The sequence below is a fragment of the Elaeis guineensis genome, chromosome 11 (assembly GCF_000442705.2).
Source record: "Elaeis guineensis isolate ETL-2024a chromosome 11, EG11, whole genome shotgun sequence".
Taxonomy (NCBI): domain Eukaryota; kingdom Viridiplantae; phylum Streptophyta; class Magnoliopsida; order Arecales; family Arecaceae; genus Elaeis; species Elaeis guineensis.
The window spans coordinates 2,819,018-2,836,131 of NC_026003.2; the positions used below are offsets into that span (position 1 = coordinate 2,819,018).

Sequence of the window (17,114 nt, forward strand, 5' to 3'; positions counted from 1 at the left end):
GTGCAAATTCATTTTTGACAATTTTGGGGTATCACATACTATTTACTACATGCTTCTCCTGCTCTCAGAAACAAAAAGTAAATGTAAATGCACTAAACAGGAGTATACCAAAGCAATGATATGTGATTTGCATCATTCACTTGATAGAATATATAATGGTAAGAAAGCTTAGCCTGTCTCACATTGCTCTCGCAAATATTATAAAACTATATAGCTGATTTTAAGGTAATCTAAGATGGAGTTAGAGGAGCGACGGTGATAAAGAATTTTTATGTATATGCAAAAAATACTATAATAAAAACTAACAGAATCCCTGTTTCATATATTTTGAGCATTTGCTTTTTCATTTTTGCATAAGACATCTTATCCAAAAAAAAAAGGAGATGCATAAGACGTGAAAGAGCAAGAACTAAATTTTTTTAAAGAATAGCAAGAATGTAAAGGGTGTCAAAGTTTTATAATTACAGCATCAAAGTTTTAAAACTTGGCTGCCACGTGCATCAAAATTAGCAACCAAGTTAGTCCAATCCCTATTTAAATACAGCCCAAAAACAATAAAAACTTCCAGCACAATAATTGCCAGGAACAAATTCTCCAGAGGCAACATAGGTTTTGTGGCTAGGACTAGCAGTAAAAGTAATGTGCATGACAGATTTGCAGCAATAGAAATGAGTATCAATTGGATATGGAAAAGTGCGAACCCTTGTCTAGAAGGATTAAAAAGTTATTTTGAAGAAAAAAAAAAATATAGGAGTCATTAGACCAAAATGGCTGGAACTTGCAAATTCTTCAATGACCGTGATGGTACCACCAACTATTTCTTCAACCCATATCTTATCTTGGCATTCCTCTAAAACCCAATAAGCTCTCTAAATTTGATTGGCCCCCTGGGTGGCCAAAATGGAATCGCTATACATAAAGCAATTTGATAGAGTTGCATGAATGGAAAGGAGGATCAAGGAAGAGACTGTTCCATTATCTTAATTATTTTAACCTTCCTCAAAGCCTCCATCAAGTTCTCAGATGGTTATTAAAAAAAATTGAATCGCTAAGAAAGTCCCTCTATTGGAACGGCCTAGACAATATCCAGGGCCTCTTATATAAGATCACCTGGGACAAAGTTTACATGGCCAAAGAAGAGGTTTATATATACATATAAATAGGATGTAGGTGAAGCTGCTCCCGCTTTATTGAAATCATAATATGTACATGGTAACAGAGATTTACGTAGAAAATTTGAAGTTAATAGGGGGACAACTGCTTACAATGGTTATAGAGTCCAGAAAACTTAAGGAAAGTTGACATTACAACAAATTCAAAAGGTCATCTTATTGTCTGTGCTAAGGATCTGAGCTTCTCCCACAAGTATCTATGGAGATTTTCAATTTTTCTGGTACACAAATATTCTCAGCTTCGAAATGAGTGAAGGATCTTTTGAACCATGGTAAAAACAGAGCCATTCCTTTTGAGAAAAACTCATATATTATGTTCACGCCAAATCTCCCAATATATAGCAGCAACAGTTGATCACTTGCCTTAGATAATTTTTGTGGATTATGTTTTCTCTAAATTACTCAAATATTATGCATTATGTAAGGCCTCCCTCCGAGTCCCAATTAGAGTTTTAAAGTAAACCAAATACTCCTAGTAAATGACCACCTTACAAATAAGTGATTTACGATTTTATTTCTAGCATCACAAAGAGTACAATAAGAATTCATGAACTAGCCTTTCTTATAAGCACATCAATGATATGAAGTTTGTTCCTCAAAGCCAACCATAAGAACACCCTCACCTTCTCTTGAATTGTTGATTCCCAAATAATTTGTAGTATGAATATTGAAGACCTCCAAAGTTAATGAAGTTGCAAAATGAGCCAACGCTAAAGTTTCTACCTATATCGAACCTTTAAACTGGAACATCAGAAATCCTCAAAAGGACTAACATTGACAAGGCTTGGAGGTTTCTCAAAAGAGAACTGGACCTTTGGAGAAGGCTCATTTCTTTTGTTTACTTCAAAAAAAAAACTTAAAAGAAAATGCTCCAGTTTATAGTGGGACACTATCTATTACTTATCCTTTTTTGAAACAGATACAAATATCTAGTTGAAAATAATATGGATATTCTATTTTGGAAGGACTGTTCGATCATGGGCATTTTCTTAAATGAAGCCTTTACAAACTTATTTTGGGCTTGTCTATCTAAAATAGAGAAAGTTGCTTCATTCTTCAACTCGATATATATCTCAATATTGAAATTTTAGATGCCTTTCTCCCCTCTCTTCTCGAGCTCAGGCTAAATTGGATATTCTTCTAGATAATTTTTTATTGGAAAGCAAGTAAGCAAGCTTGTCTGTATTGCCTCATATTATAGATTCTTAAACTCTAGAAGGATCCAATGGGATATTGCTTCAACCCTCTAGAAGCATAAAATCTCTCTAAAGTCAAATGCTATCTATGGTTATCTAACTTACATAATCTGGCTGTAAGATAAAATCTTTTTAAGAAGCTTGAGAAATTTTTGAGGGCTTATGTGTTCTTTGATGATTCTCTTAAATCTGAGAAGCATATTTTCATCTGCTATCCTTTTATCTCCCAAATGAGCTTAGAGTTCCTCCATCTTCTGTCTTTGATGGACTTATGCTCTGCTTGGAGACAAAAAGTTTTTCTAAAGACCTATAGCCAGCCAACACATAATAACCAACAGTTGGTCACATGCCTTCTTAGATAATTTTTGTAGATTATGTTTTCTCTAAACTATCCAAATGTTATGCATTGTGCAAGGTCTCCCTCTAAGTCCCAATTGAGTTTTTAAAGTATCAAATACTCCTAGTAAATAACCACCTTACAAATAAGTGATTCATAGTTTCATTACTAGTACCACAAAGAGAACAACTAGAATTCACAAACCAGTCTTTCTTTGCAAGCACATTACCAGTATGAAGTTTGTTCCTCAAATCTAATTGTAAGAACACCCTCGTCTTTTCTGGAATCGTTGATTTTCATATAATTTTGTAGTAAGAATATCAAAGACCTCCAAAGTTAATGAAGTTGTAAAAGAAGTCAACACTAAAGTTTTCATTTGTTCTGAATCGCTAAATTGGAACTTTAGAAATCTTTAAAGGACTAACATTGATCAGGCTTGGAAGTTCCTCAAAAGAGAACTGGACCCTTGGACAAGGCTCCTTTCTTCTATTTACTTCAAAAAAGAAACCTAAAAGAAAATTCTCCAGTTTATGGTGGGACATTATTTGTTACTTACCCTTTTTTGGAGCAGATTCAAACATCTAGTTGAAAATGATATGGATATTCTATTTTGGAAGGACTATTGGACCATGGACATTTCCTTAAATGAAGCCTTTGCAAACTTATTTTGGGCTTGTCTATCTAAATTAGAGAAAGTTGCTTCATTCTTCAACTCGATATATATTTCAATATTGAAATCTCAGATGCCTTTCTCCCCCCTCTTCTCAAGCCCAGGCTGAATTGGATATTCTTCTAGATAATTTTTGGTTGGAAAGCAGGTAAGCAAGCTTATCTTTATTGCCTCATGTTATAGATTCTTAGACTCTAGAAGGGTCCAATGGGATATTGCTTCAAACCTCTAGAAGTGTAAAACCCCTCCAATGTCAAATGCTATCTATGGTTATCTAACTTAAATAAGTTGACTACAAGATAAAATCTTTTCAAGAATCTTAAGAAATTTTTGAGGGGTTATGTGTTCTTTGATGATCCTCTTAAATCTAAGAAGCACATTTTCATTTGCTACCCTTTTATCTTGCAAATTAGCTTGGGGTTCCTCCGCTTTCTAGATCTTTGATGGACTTATGCTCTAATTGGAGGTAAAAATATTTTTCTAAAGATCTATAGCCTGCTATTCTTATGCTCATTGTTGCTATTTTCTAGTTATGCTAGAATGAGATAAAAGCAAGGATTTCTACAAAAAGGGTTGTGTCCTTTTGCTTTAGTTGCAAAGGGTCTAAATCTCTTTAACGATTAGCCGATTATAGCTTTGTCAAGGTTTGGGAAAAGATTAAAAGCTTCCATATAAGCTTGGACTAGCTAGCTTCCTTCCTAGCTCATTGGACTTATTGTGCGACTTCATGGTTCCTATTTTCTACTTATAGCAGTGTCTTATTCTTCAATCAAATAACTCTTTACTATTTCTTTTTTTCTTATTTACATTCCTGATGAATCTATCATTCTATTTTTTTAGCTTCTTTTCAATAAAACTAGATGACTGTATGTGCTTTGTCTCACACAGACTCTCTTTACTTCAAAAAAATTAATGGCAAAAAGCAAGAGAACCACCAACAATAATAAGGATGTGTTCGATCAAACATTTAATTTCTTGGATAGCTATGTTTGCTAATGCTAAACTAGTTCAAGAGAAACCACATATAAATAATTGCTTGATAAATAACTAAAAGCAAAATAGGTGTTACTAAATAGAAATGAAGAACATGCATATTTCAATTATATGCTCATGATTCAAATTGTAAACATCCTTGTAAGTAATAATATTTAGTGCCTACAAATTATCACCTATCCTTATAGCATAGGTTCATTATTTCATAAGAATAAAAGATATATAGATATTTTATAAAGCAAATTTTTTTTATAGAAATCCACCAATTTTTTACATGGTGATTATTTAGTTGCTATTAAGTTGTCTGTGTGCTGTCATAATAATCAAATATTTGCAATTTGTAACCAAGATGGCTAACATCCTTAAAAGCATAGTCATAATTACTACTTGAGAAGCAAAGCATGAAAATAATTAAAATTTTGCTAGACACTTTTATGCTTCTTGTTAATATTTTTTCTTAAGAACATACAAAATAAATATTGTAAGATAAATATTAGTATTACATGATGCTAGTAGGAGAACAAACTACTCTAGGAAAGTGTAAGCAAAGTCTATGTAAAAAAACATAAGGGTGAACTATTATAATTGGCTTTGGAACGATAGACATGCAATGCTTATGTTTATTATTATATGAAACCTCTAGTGAAGATGCAATGTGTAAGAACACAACCTTTGCACAAATTGCTCTTATATAATCTCAAAGTACATATATCGAGTGTTATGACTCTTAAAATATCCATATGATTGCATAAGATAAAAAGATATAACTATATAAAATATAATAATAATTTCTATAAGAGAAGAATAATGTAGATGCAGAGGCCAGATAAGCATATTATCCTACATGACAATAAAGTAGCACAATAAAAGAACTAGAAATAAGAAGTAGAACCAAAAATAGAACTATAAATACGGTTAAGATCAAAATAATAACTAGAAGGTGTGGCATCTTCCTTTCTTGCCAATCCTTCTAGCTTAAACCATTAGTTTATACAAGGTTCAATTAAAAAATCTTAGTCTACATAAGTGTCTCCTCCTGATTCACAGCTTTGTACCATGAGCTCTTGTGTAGGCCCTTATCATACAAGATAATTGAGAAGAATCTCAAAGAGAAAATATTGTAAATTTTAATGATGAAAATTGAGTACATTAATGAGTTTTTATAGGTTTTAGATTCAAAAATACACATGCGGAAGCTTTATAACTTGACTCAAACTTGAAATAACTAAATTCTAAGATAAGTAGACTAAGAAAATCTAACATCTTATATTGCTTTCAGATTCATACAAAATCTTCTTTTTCTTAAATCTATACAAATAAATGTATTGAACTTTCCCAAAGAAGTATTTTGAACAATATTATAAAACTTAAAAATCATAAAATTTAAGTTGTTGATTTTCTTATCATCAGCACAACTTTTTTTTTAGCTTCAAATTTTTTTGTAGTTGCAAAACCTCCTTGTTATAGTTAAACAACTAAAGTCTATAATTGTATAAGCTATTTTAGTATAAACTTTGCAAAGATAAATTTTACAAGAACAATAAAACAATGAAGGTTGCACAAGTATCTTAAAAAAATGATAATTATATGGTTTACATAAAAAATAGAGACTATTTAATAAGAAAATTAATTGTAAGAAATAAAAAGGCTTGCTTAATTATCATATCCTTTGCTTAGCATCTAAAGTATCTAGATTCAAGAATTAGGTAGTGTATCCCCAAGTATCACAATCTAAAAGATTAATGTAGTGTGAGTGAGCCTCCTTCTTTTTCTCTCAAAAAACCTACATAAAAAGTAATATTAATGTTGGGCAAAATATTAACATTAAAATAGCATAAGATTTTTCTTCTAATTCTAGAACTGGCAAATTTGTGTAATATTTTCAAGAAGGTAAAATTAATAAATGTTTGATATAAAGAGAGATGGAAAGAGCACTGAGAAAGAGAGAGAGAGAGAGAGAGAGAGGTAGGGAGATTCAAGCTAAAACACTTCTAAGAGTATTTTCATCCGAATGCTTTCTAATAAAAATCCAAGGTAGATATTTCAAAAAAAAATCCACATCATTAATCATGATCTAGAAGGACAAAATTCATTGCAAAGCAAATTAATGATTGGTAATTTCTAATCATTGCCTCGTAAACATTAGAGATAAAAAATATTGTTTCGCCTATACTAATATAGCAAGTCTAGTTTTTTCTATCATTATAAAAACTACTTATTATATAATACTAGTGTGGATTTAGTAAATGAATTAGATATTTACTGTGAGATTCTTTCTTTATATAAATAGTCCTATAATTTTATTTTTTATTGTTCATAATGCTGATGTTGTTGCCATTTTTTTTGTCGACATTATATCTAACCTTTTCTTGTAATTTATATCCATTTATATTTTAATCATAACTATCTAATAATACCTTTATTTTGCTTTTTGTTATTTTTTGAAATATTACTAAATACTTATGATTCCAAAATAATTTAAGCAAAATATAATTGTAATTTTATTAAAAAAGATAAATATGTAAACTATGGATGATATATATTATTTTCTTAATGATTCATTAGACAAATATTCTATTATTTTTCTTTAAATCAATTCAAACTATTCTAAATGTAATGCAAATCTTTATAACTTAAAAGAACCATAAACTTCTTCCAAAAATTTTACAAATAATAATACTAATTTTATACCATAATTTCCTTACATAAATTATAGATTATTGTAATTGTTTAAAGAAGTTTTATATTTGTAAACTTCACAAACAAAACTCTCGAAAAAAAAATTCCAATACTTATTACTTTAGTTGTTATGAATAAAATATATGTAGAATAAAATTATGAGAATAAATTATTTACAAAAATATTTAATAAATTAGCATTCAATGCGAAAAGCATATACTGATTATGATCTATGACTTCTATGTTATGACTTATTGAAAAATAAGTTTATTATAGTCATACTTAAATATTTAATTAATTAAAAGAGATAAAAGTTTTCAAAATTTTTATATATACAACAAGATAATTCTAAACTTTTTATATCTAAAATTATTGATTAATACCTTTTGAAATTATTGAGATTTAGCGAGACTTTTATGTGAAGATAGTAGAATTTTAAATTTTTGTATAAAATAATTTCCTATTATATAAAACATATTATTGAGACTTTTATATCAAGGGTAGGACAAGTTTGAACTTTTACATAAAATAATTTTCATATTTTTGAGACATTTAAATTTAAGAGAGGAGTATTTTTTTTATATTTAAAGTTATTTTCTAATATTTTTATTATAATACTTTTAAGAGTTGTAAAGTTTTACATAGAAGTAGTTTTTATTTTTTAAAAAAATTAGGGGGTTTTATATCCAGGGTCATAGAGCTTTAAATTTTTATATTTAATTTTATTTTTTGATATTTTTATAAATAATATTTTTGAGAATTTTGAATTGTTTATATAGAGTGGTTCTTTTTTTATAAAAATTATTTATAAATTTTTATTATAAAAAAATATTTGCGGTGAGCGTGGATCGAACACGCGACCTTCAGATCTTCAGTCTGACGCTCTCCCAACTGAGCTATCCCCGCTTAGCACTTTTTTTTATTAAAATAACTTGTATATATCTTATATAATGATCAATGGAGTGCAATTCACTCTAGAGAGGGGTTCCTTATGTACATGCAGTAACATAATTTTTTTTTTGTAGAGTTAACATAATTTTCAAAAATGGCATCCTCATTAAAAGAGACTTATCATGAAATCTATGTCACTTTTGATCCATATATTTAACTTAAGTAAAATGTTACAAAAATCTAGAAAATAACTTGTCCAAATAATGCATTACTGAACTCAACTAAATCAAGTTTTGAATTAATTAGCACAAGCTTGATTATTGTGTTTTAGTCTCCACACATTTGACTCAAAAAGGTCTATTAACCTAACAATAATATCTCAGCTAGTTTAAATCTAAAGAAATTTAACTAACTTAAACTAATTATAGGAGCTGTTTGAGGCTTCTAGTTGAAGTTATACTACAACTCAGGTCACATTGCAATTGAAGTTTCGATATTGACTTATAAAAATGCTCAATTCTTATGTTTTGAGGAGAGTTTGGGATAAAAAGAGATGTCTTTAATAGACATTCTGTCACCTTGCAAGTGGATGGTAGGTCAGAGTATTTGACATGCATGAAGATAAGGGTCTTTTGGTTGAAGAGGTATCAAAGTGACTAGTGGAGAGGGTTTGGGTATCAACTTAGGCGGCTATGGGAAGAGAGTAGGAGGCATTGCAGGACTTGAAAAGGGCAAAGGTGGAGGAGGGTGGAGGGAATGAATAATGGTGGAGGCAGTGATGTGAAGGAAGAGGGCGATGTGATGAAGTCCAATGCATGCAGTGGAGATGGTTGTGGGTATCCTAGAGGCGATGAGGATAGCAGCAACATTGATGGCAATAGTGAGGAGGGGCTCAAAAGTGGGGTAGGGGTAGGAGAGAGAAAGGAGAGGAGGAGGAGGAGGAGGAGAAGCTTTTATGGTGAAGTTTGAGACAGCAGAGATGGCTGTGGGCCTCCCACAGGTGGTGGGGGCTGGCAATAGCATTAAGGGGGCTGGTGAGGATTGACTTAAGAGTAGGATTGGAAAAAGGATGAGAAGGGACGGGCAAGGATCACGTGGCCATATTGACCACAAGTCAAGCTACCATAAAATAGTTCTAAGTTACAACCACCAAGCTGCTTACTATACAATTTGAGTTGGAGGTATCCAAATAAACAAGTTGGCCCAGCTACGAAATTCCAAGCAGCCCTATAAATTTTTTTGTTCATTTAACACCTGTAGCAATGTAGGCCCTCAAACCAAAAAGGCAGCACCTCAACCAGTACATAATTTAGATTAGTTTTGGTAAGATCATATTGCACTACTATTAAAAGCCGTTTGATGGTTAAACCAACTTTGGAAGTTGATGACTCAGAAAAAGGCAAGTTGTCTTGAACACAGTAAACTAGAGCTTGGTTGCCCTTCTTTTGATTTTTCACTAAGGAGAAATGGCTCCAATTTCAAGCCTTAAAATCAATCCTAAGCACCAAACTTTTTTGATAAAGTTAGCTCAGCTTCGAGTCAATAAGAAATGTGCAGACATCTCTTTCAGTCCAACCGTCTCTCCCAGCGCACAGTTGATGAATTCTTGCAAAGAGAAACCAAGATTTGATAAAAAGACTAGTGAATGTGTGTGTATGTATATATATATGGCAATGGACATGGAATATGCTGAAATGCTAATGCTAATGCTCATGAATGCATGTGAAGTGAAAATAAATATGCAACAATCTTGGAGCCATAAATGATACATGAACTGTGGTTCAGGTTTGGAAACTGCTGCTTTCAGGAAAGAATACTGGATTTAAATCTGCCCGTTTTCTTGATATTTCCTCCAAAATTAAGTTCAAAAATAAAGCTTGTGATCTACTGAATACGATTTACTCAAGTTGAACAGTGTGAATCCATCAAACTCAAAAAACCAATTACATAGGCTCAACTACACTAGAACATGATTATGATTATGTTTTATCTTTTTGCTAGGCACAGAAACAAAAGAAGAGAGAATATAGATTTGTATTCGCGCCAATTAGATACTGAGAGCATAACCAAGTTTAGCAGCAAGATCAGCTACACTTTTTTATTTTTTATATTTTTTTGGTAAAAAGCTACACTTTTTATTTGCACTCGAACACCCAAACAGTCCAGAATTACATACAGAAACTTCCATGCCGATAAACCCAAAAATTCTGGCTTAGAAGTAATACAGATCGAGCTTTAAAAGTGGAGAACTTACGGGCCAAGCACAGAAGCTTTCCCTAACCAATAATTTTTTCTTTAAAATAGAGATAGATAGATAGATAGATAGATAGATAGATAGAGAGAGAAGACATAGAGAGAATGATCACGGTCATGAAGCAGAGCTCCCAAACCCTCACTTCATCTCAATATTAACTCTTTGACTTCCCATGGTGCTTCCTTGGGGTTGCGAAGAAGAGAAGAGAATTCAATCGATACACTCCACACTCAACTACGAATCAAAACCTAATCTTTTCAGTTCCTTTTTGATTGCATTCGCTGCGGCATCCAACTTCCAAGAATTTGAGGTTTAACCGAAATTCTATATCCTTTCTACTTTTCGAATGCCAGCAGTTTGAAAACCATTTCAATCCCAAAATCTCTAGTCCAATGGAGAGAGGAGCAGAAGATGGAACGCCTACGCGCAAACAAAGAAAGACGGCAAGAGGGGAAGCAGTAAAACGCTAACTACGTCATTCCAAGTCCACAAACCCTAACCTTCCAAGGAAGGGATCCCTCACACCCAACCTCAGCGAAACACCAGAGCAATCAGCGAGGCTCGTCCTCAGTACTCCTGCCCGCCGCTGAAGCGGCAGCTGGCGAGCCCGACAAGGAAGCGAGCAGGTTGAGGTGGCCCTGCACCATGGGGAGGTAGTTCCCGCCTCTCGCCGCCGACGCCTTCCCGACGGGCTGCGCAGCGACGGCGAAGCTCCCGGAGAGCGACCCCGGCGGCACGACCATCTCCGGCGCCGCGAAGCTCCACACCTGCCCGAAGTCCTGTCTGGCCGACACGGCCCAGAAACCGCCCATCGGCCCCATTCCTACACCGCCATTTTTGGTGGCGGAGGAGTCGTCGTCGTCGTCGTCGGCCCGGAGACGCTTGCCGAGGATGAAGGGAGCGGAGGGGTGGTGCTGGGGTTTGTGGTCGAGAGGGGCGGAGGAGGAGGAGGTGGAGTGGCGGAGGGAGGTCGCGAGGGTGGAGAAGGAGGCGGGAGTGGTGCCGGTTCCGGTGGCGGCGATGATGGAGGGCTCGGCCTGGCGGAGGAGCCACTCGATGGTCTGGCCATCGGACTTGTGGCCGAGCTCGCGGGTCAGCTGGAAGACCCGGGCGGCGCAGACGATCGGCATCCGGATCCGGCGGCCGCGGCCGTCCACCTTGCTGTGCCGGTCTTTCGAGGGCGCCTTCTTCACCACCAGCGGGACTCCGTTGCCATTGCCGTTGCCGTTATCGTTATTTCCCGGTGTCATCTGTTGGCGCTGGTGAGAGTGGCCCGTCAGGACGCCGCTCATGGCCCTCGCGGATAAAAGAAGAAAAGGATTGGAATAGAATAGAAAAAAGAAATGGAGTCGAACGAGCAGCGCGGGCAGGGAGAGAGGAGATCAATGAGTTGGAGGAAGGGAAATGCGTGATGATGAAGGAGAGGCAGGAGGGGGTGGAGACAGAGGCAAGAGCACATGGGGGTTGAAGGGACCCATTCGCCGGATCAATCACGATCATTAATACTGGCACCGGACGGATAGCAGGGTTTGGATTTTTGGAGTGAGTCACCCTCGATGAGCGAGTGAGAGCCGTTCTGGTCAGATTTATCCAAGATAGAAGCCTGAGGGCACGTTTGTGTTTCGTTGGAAGGAGAACTACTTCATGATTTAAAGAAAAAGAAAAAAAAAAAAAGGAATTTTTACTCCAGCTATTATTTGATCGCCAAAGATTTTAATTTTCATTCAGAGATCTTAATTTGATTTTGCTTTCGATCATGCATCAAACATGCATTAAAAAAAAATATATGAATTTTTTTTTTTTAATTTTCATATGATTTTGACTCCGATCACGGAGCAAATGCATCCCAGCAGCAATTGATTGATACGAAGAAATGCTAACCAGATGGTTGAGTCCGGGTGAGTAGTTGATGGAGACGGTAAAGATGGATATGTCGTCATGTGCGGGGCTCCATGGTCCAGATCGGGTAGAGGTACGGAACGGGATGGCACCCGCACTCACTTAACTGCAGTCGATGGACCACCTCAATTCCTGCCAACACGGTAAAACAATAAAGAAAAATCTCCATCACTCGCGTGGAAGTGGAGGTGGTGTGGTACTGTTCTCTCTTTAGGCTGAAGTTGAAGTTGAACGAGGGAAGGTACGTTCACGGGCGGTAGAGGGAAAAATGGCAGGAAGCATTGATTTTAGAGACGCCTTTTACTTGACGTACGAATTTACCAGAATGTCATTCATTTCCGGTCAACCCTGGGTAATTTTCCAGTTCCGGTACCGTATCATATGGGATAAGTGGTAGTGTGAGAAAGAAAGAACGGGAGGAATTGGGTAAGTCGCAGCACGAGGCCATTTGAGATGGAACGTGAACTCTCTCATAGGAAGGGAGAAATACAACGTTGTGGACTGACATGGCGGTAACGAAAGCCAATGCTATTTTCTTACATTAAAGTTTAAAAAAAAAATTTACTGGATGTGATTGCAATAGACTTTACGATCTATTTTTTTATGAATAATTATTATAAAAAATTAATTAATTTTTTCATTAATCAACTTATCAAAATAATATTTAAAATATTTTTAATTTATAAATTATTGAATTATTTTTTAAATTATTTTTTAAAAAGAAACCAATCACAACTTATTTACAAATTCTATGACATTTTTACAATTTGATCATATTAAACTTATTAAAATACAAAATGTAATATAGTACATTTTTGTTAGTGGTTTGTTTTTGCTAGGATTTTGGGCAACTGGCAATTGATTTAGGCCCAAAACTTGCATTTACTTGGTCCAAAAACAGAAGAAAATTCATTCAAATATTGAGCTGAACTCATCAAATAATACGTCAAGTACTTTTGGTTGAGATACTAAAATCACAATAATTGAAGTGTTTGTTCTTGCTCATCACAGACTATTTACAAGTAGCTATATATGTAATTGTTGAGCGGCATTATTAAAAGCAGGTTGATTGATTTCATCCATAAAAATTGTTAAATGTTGCTGCTGCTGAGGATTGGTCCGGCTTAGACTAATGAGTTAGAAAAATGAAAGGGGATGATAAAGAGATTCAAGTAGCTGAATGGAGATCTCGATATGGTCGATAATGATTGGATATTCGTTTCAATATTCGAATCGATCCTAAAACATCACAAATAGAGAAAGTTTACTTTTCGAGGGTTTTTCGATGAGAGACCTCTGAATGCCTAAGTTAGACTATCTTAGAATAATAGAGGAGATTCTGAGTAGAAGATATTCGTATAGTTGAGATGATATTTCACTCATTTAATTATAAGTTTAAGCATGTGGGAGTGGCTATCGAAGAGTCCAAGAATTTAGAGATTATGTCGATTGATCAATTGAATAGATCTCTATATGCACATGAAGAAAGAATAAACAAAAGTAAATATGAACCTGTGGAGTAAGTTTTGCGAGCAAAATTCTCTCTTAAAACTAAGGGAGATGCTTGTGAGAGAGGTGGAAGGAGCTATGGATGTGGAAGAACTTATGGTCGTGGTCATGGTTATGGCCAAGGAAGAAGAAGAGATAAACAAAATTCTTCATATGTGAATAAAAATCAAAATTCCTCAAGAGGATGTGGTAGAGGAAGAGGAAAAAGCAACTATAGAAGAAATAATGAAAAAGGTATGACAAGTCTCATATTGAATATTATAATCATGGCAAATTTGGTTATTATTCTTGAAAGTGCTATAGCAAAAAAGTTGAAGAGGAGACAAACCTTATTGAAAATAAAGTTGAAAAGGAGCTAGTCTTATTGCTTACACTTAAAGAAGAAAGCAAAAATAAGAAGAGTATGTGGTATCTTGATAATGGAGCGAGTAATCATATGACCAGTGATAGAAGTAAATTTATGAAGATTGATAGTAATATTGGTGGGCATATAACTTTTGGAGACTCATCCAAGATGAAAATTAAAGACAAAGATATAATTTTAATTCAGTCAAGAAATAATAGTCATAAAATATTGTCTGATATTTATTATATTCCAAAGTTGAGAAGCAATATTTTAAGTCCAAGGCAACTTCTGGATCGAGAAGGGTTATAAAGTTTATCTAGAAGATCGTAACCTTTGGTTAAGGGATCAAAATGCTAATCTTATTGCTAAATTATCAATGACAAGCAATAAGATGTTCCTTTTAAATTTATAAATTGCTGAAGCCATATATTTGAAGATGTGTGGATGATTTGTCATGGCTATGGCATATGCAATATGGCCATTTGAATTTTGGAGAACTCAAAATTTTAGGAGAAAAGAAGATGGCAATGGACATGCCAACAATTGATCATCCCGATCAACTATGCGAAGCATGTTTACTTAGCAAGTATTAAAGAGCTTCCTAAAGCAAGCTATCTCAAGAGCCACCAAGCCACTTCAACTTATCCATATTGACGTATGTGGCCCCATTAAATCTCCATTACTTGATAATTTTTTTTACTCTTTATTGATGATTATAATAGAAAGACTTGGGTTTGTTTCTTAAAAAATAAATCTGAAGCTTTTGTGGTATTTAAAAGCTTTAAAGCAATTGTAGAAAAAGAGAGTAGTTATAAAATCAAAGCTTTAAAGACTGATAAAGGAGGTGAACTTTCTTCCAAAGAATTTAACAATTTCTATGAAACATATGAAATTTGCCACCCTCTAACAGTTCCTAAATTGCCACAATAAAATGAAGTAATCAAAAAAAGAATTAAATAATTTTAAATATGGCTAGTGAAGGATCATGTACTGCGCATTGGATCGACTCAGATCAGAGGCAGCAGATTTCAAAATATTTTTGATCCGATCCGATCCGACATGCATGCATATATCTAAATCATATTTATTAATCATTTATATCAGCATATAAGAAAGAAGAGAAATGTGATAATATTTATCACCTTGTGCGGGTAGAAGAACACCGTAATCCGATGATCAGTGGATTCGAGATTTGCTGTTGAGCCACGTACTTGTTCGGTCTCTATAGATATCCACTCGGATCTGGTCTTGTTTGCTTTCTCCTTCTTTAATCTGTCTACTCTTAGACGGATCTACTATTAAGCTTCTTGATCAAATTTAAATCTGATCTCTGACAGGGCTTCGATCGATACTTGATTGCAGTCTTCTCGCTCCTTGCATAGATCTGATGGGTTTCGATACTTCGAATCCACCAGATGGCATGTCCAACACACTTGCACGTGGAAGTGCTTTAGATATCAAAGAGTGGAGAGGGAGTTGGCATGGAGAGAATGGGAGGAGGCGATGGAATTTTTTTCTCATAAAAAATATCTCCTGTGATGGACAATGCCCTATTTATTTTTTCATCTGATCGGATCAGATGCTTAAAACAGGACTCTTCTATTACCGCCCCATCTAATTTTCTCCTGCATCATGTTACATAAAACTAATGAGAAAAGTCAGATGGCAAGGAGAAAGGATAGGGTGGTTATTGTTCCATTCAAACTCCTATATTTCAAATTCAAATAATTTGAATTTCGAATCAACCTTGAATTCAAATGAGATCATATCTCTAATTATCATTATCTACTAGTAGATGAGGCTTATCCCATTCCCTCTCTCTTATCTGAATTTGGGCGACACACATGGATCAAATCCATGTGGTCGCACATCCCTTCCATTGGTGAGAATAATTAGGTGGCGCCAACACTTGACACCCCCACAAACCTAATCTAATTAGGTTATGAATTGAACCTAGGCTAACCAACATTTGGAACCCAATTCAAGCTTGCTTCTATTTGGTTAAATCCTATCTAATAGGAAACCTAAATCAAGTAGGAGAAAATGGATTTAATCATGTGCTAGCATATTTTTCTTCAATCCAAAGCTAGGACTTAATTAATTATAATCCAATTAGACTACACTTAATCCAATCATGCAATCCAAGATTAAAATCTTTGTTTGTGTGACCCCATAGGTCTAATTCTATCTGGTAGTGAGATATGTTATGATCTCTATCAACAACATCATCAAAACTCTTTTCAATGGATCGAAATTCTTTTCAATTTAGCCAATTAAGAATCATTGATTATCAAAATGATTCTTAATTAGTCTCACAACACATTAGTGACACATAGCAGTATGTGATGGCAATTCAGTAGAACTAAAAAATAAATTTCTAGGTGTAGTTACAGTGTGATCCGATTCTTCTATCGTGAGTTTCGACAAGATCGAGATCAAAATTAACTCGTCAAACTTCATTCCTGTCATATGATAGAATCAATCAATTCAAGTTTGATGTGAAACATAATAGAAACACCTTTCTATCTTTCACACTGCTATGATCATGGACTTTAGGATTCAATCTCATAATCTTCATAAGACTGCTCCTCTATCAAGATCGATAGATTCCATCTTGATGTAACTCAATTTTTATAATGAACATACTGCAACCAATATACACCTCAAGACTCCATATGGTTAGAAGATCGAGTTATGATGTAGTCAAACTACAGTACCCTCAAGATAAATGATCGATGTATCTCAGATTAAAGAACTAAATATACAACCATAGCTATGAATATGTCACTGACGAGAAGATAGATATCCTTATGACTGTTCGTGATTGATCATACTCAGTACTTTTGTTCTTAACAAGCATCTGTCCTTTCACTCTGATATCTCCACACCATAAATTTAAGACTCATCTATCTGAAAAAAATGATCATACACCAATCTTCTGGATCAATTATGATCCTCGTGATATTTCTACGAACGAAAATAATTTATAAGTTAACTATAATAACACATATCTCAAATTTTCAGTTCTTGAGAATATATGTTATCATATCCATTAACCCCAATGAATGATTCACAAACACAATTAAATAAAATATGAATGAAAATAATCTAATTTTATTAATATAAAAATTAATTTTATAAATTATATTTTAAAAAAATTTTATAAGT

At 34.3% G+C, this 17,114-nt stretch overlaps 1 protein-coding gene and 1 non-coding gene across 2 annotated transcripts; both read right to left on the reverse strand.

The window, feature by feature from the left end:
* Window positions 1–7,880: 7,880 nt before the first annotated feature.
* Window positions 7,881–7,953, reverse strand: TRNAF-GAA (transfer RNA phenylalanine (anticodon GAA)). Its single transcript has one exon. It is a non-coding gene; the product is annotated as a tRNA-Phe (tRNA).
* Window positions 7,954–10,133: 2,180 nt separating this feature from the next.
* LOC105053727 (transcription factor TCP7) lies at window positions 10,134–11,744 on the reverse strand. Its single transcript, XM_010934988.3, has one exon. It carries the CDS (start codon window positions 11,482–11,484, stop codon window positions 10,744–10,746), a length of 741 nt encoding a protein of 246 aa, XP_010933290.1. The 5' UTR covers window positions 11,485–11,744; the 3' UTR covers window positions 10,134–10,743.
* Between the last annotated feature and the right edge of the window lie 5,370 nt (window positions 11,745–17,114).

What these genes read in the sequence shown, in the direction of transcription:
- LOC105053727 (XM_010934988.3), bottom strand. Translation starts at nt 11,484, where the DNA reads ATGAGCGGCGTCCTGACGGGCCACTCTCACCAGCGCCAACAGATGACA.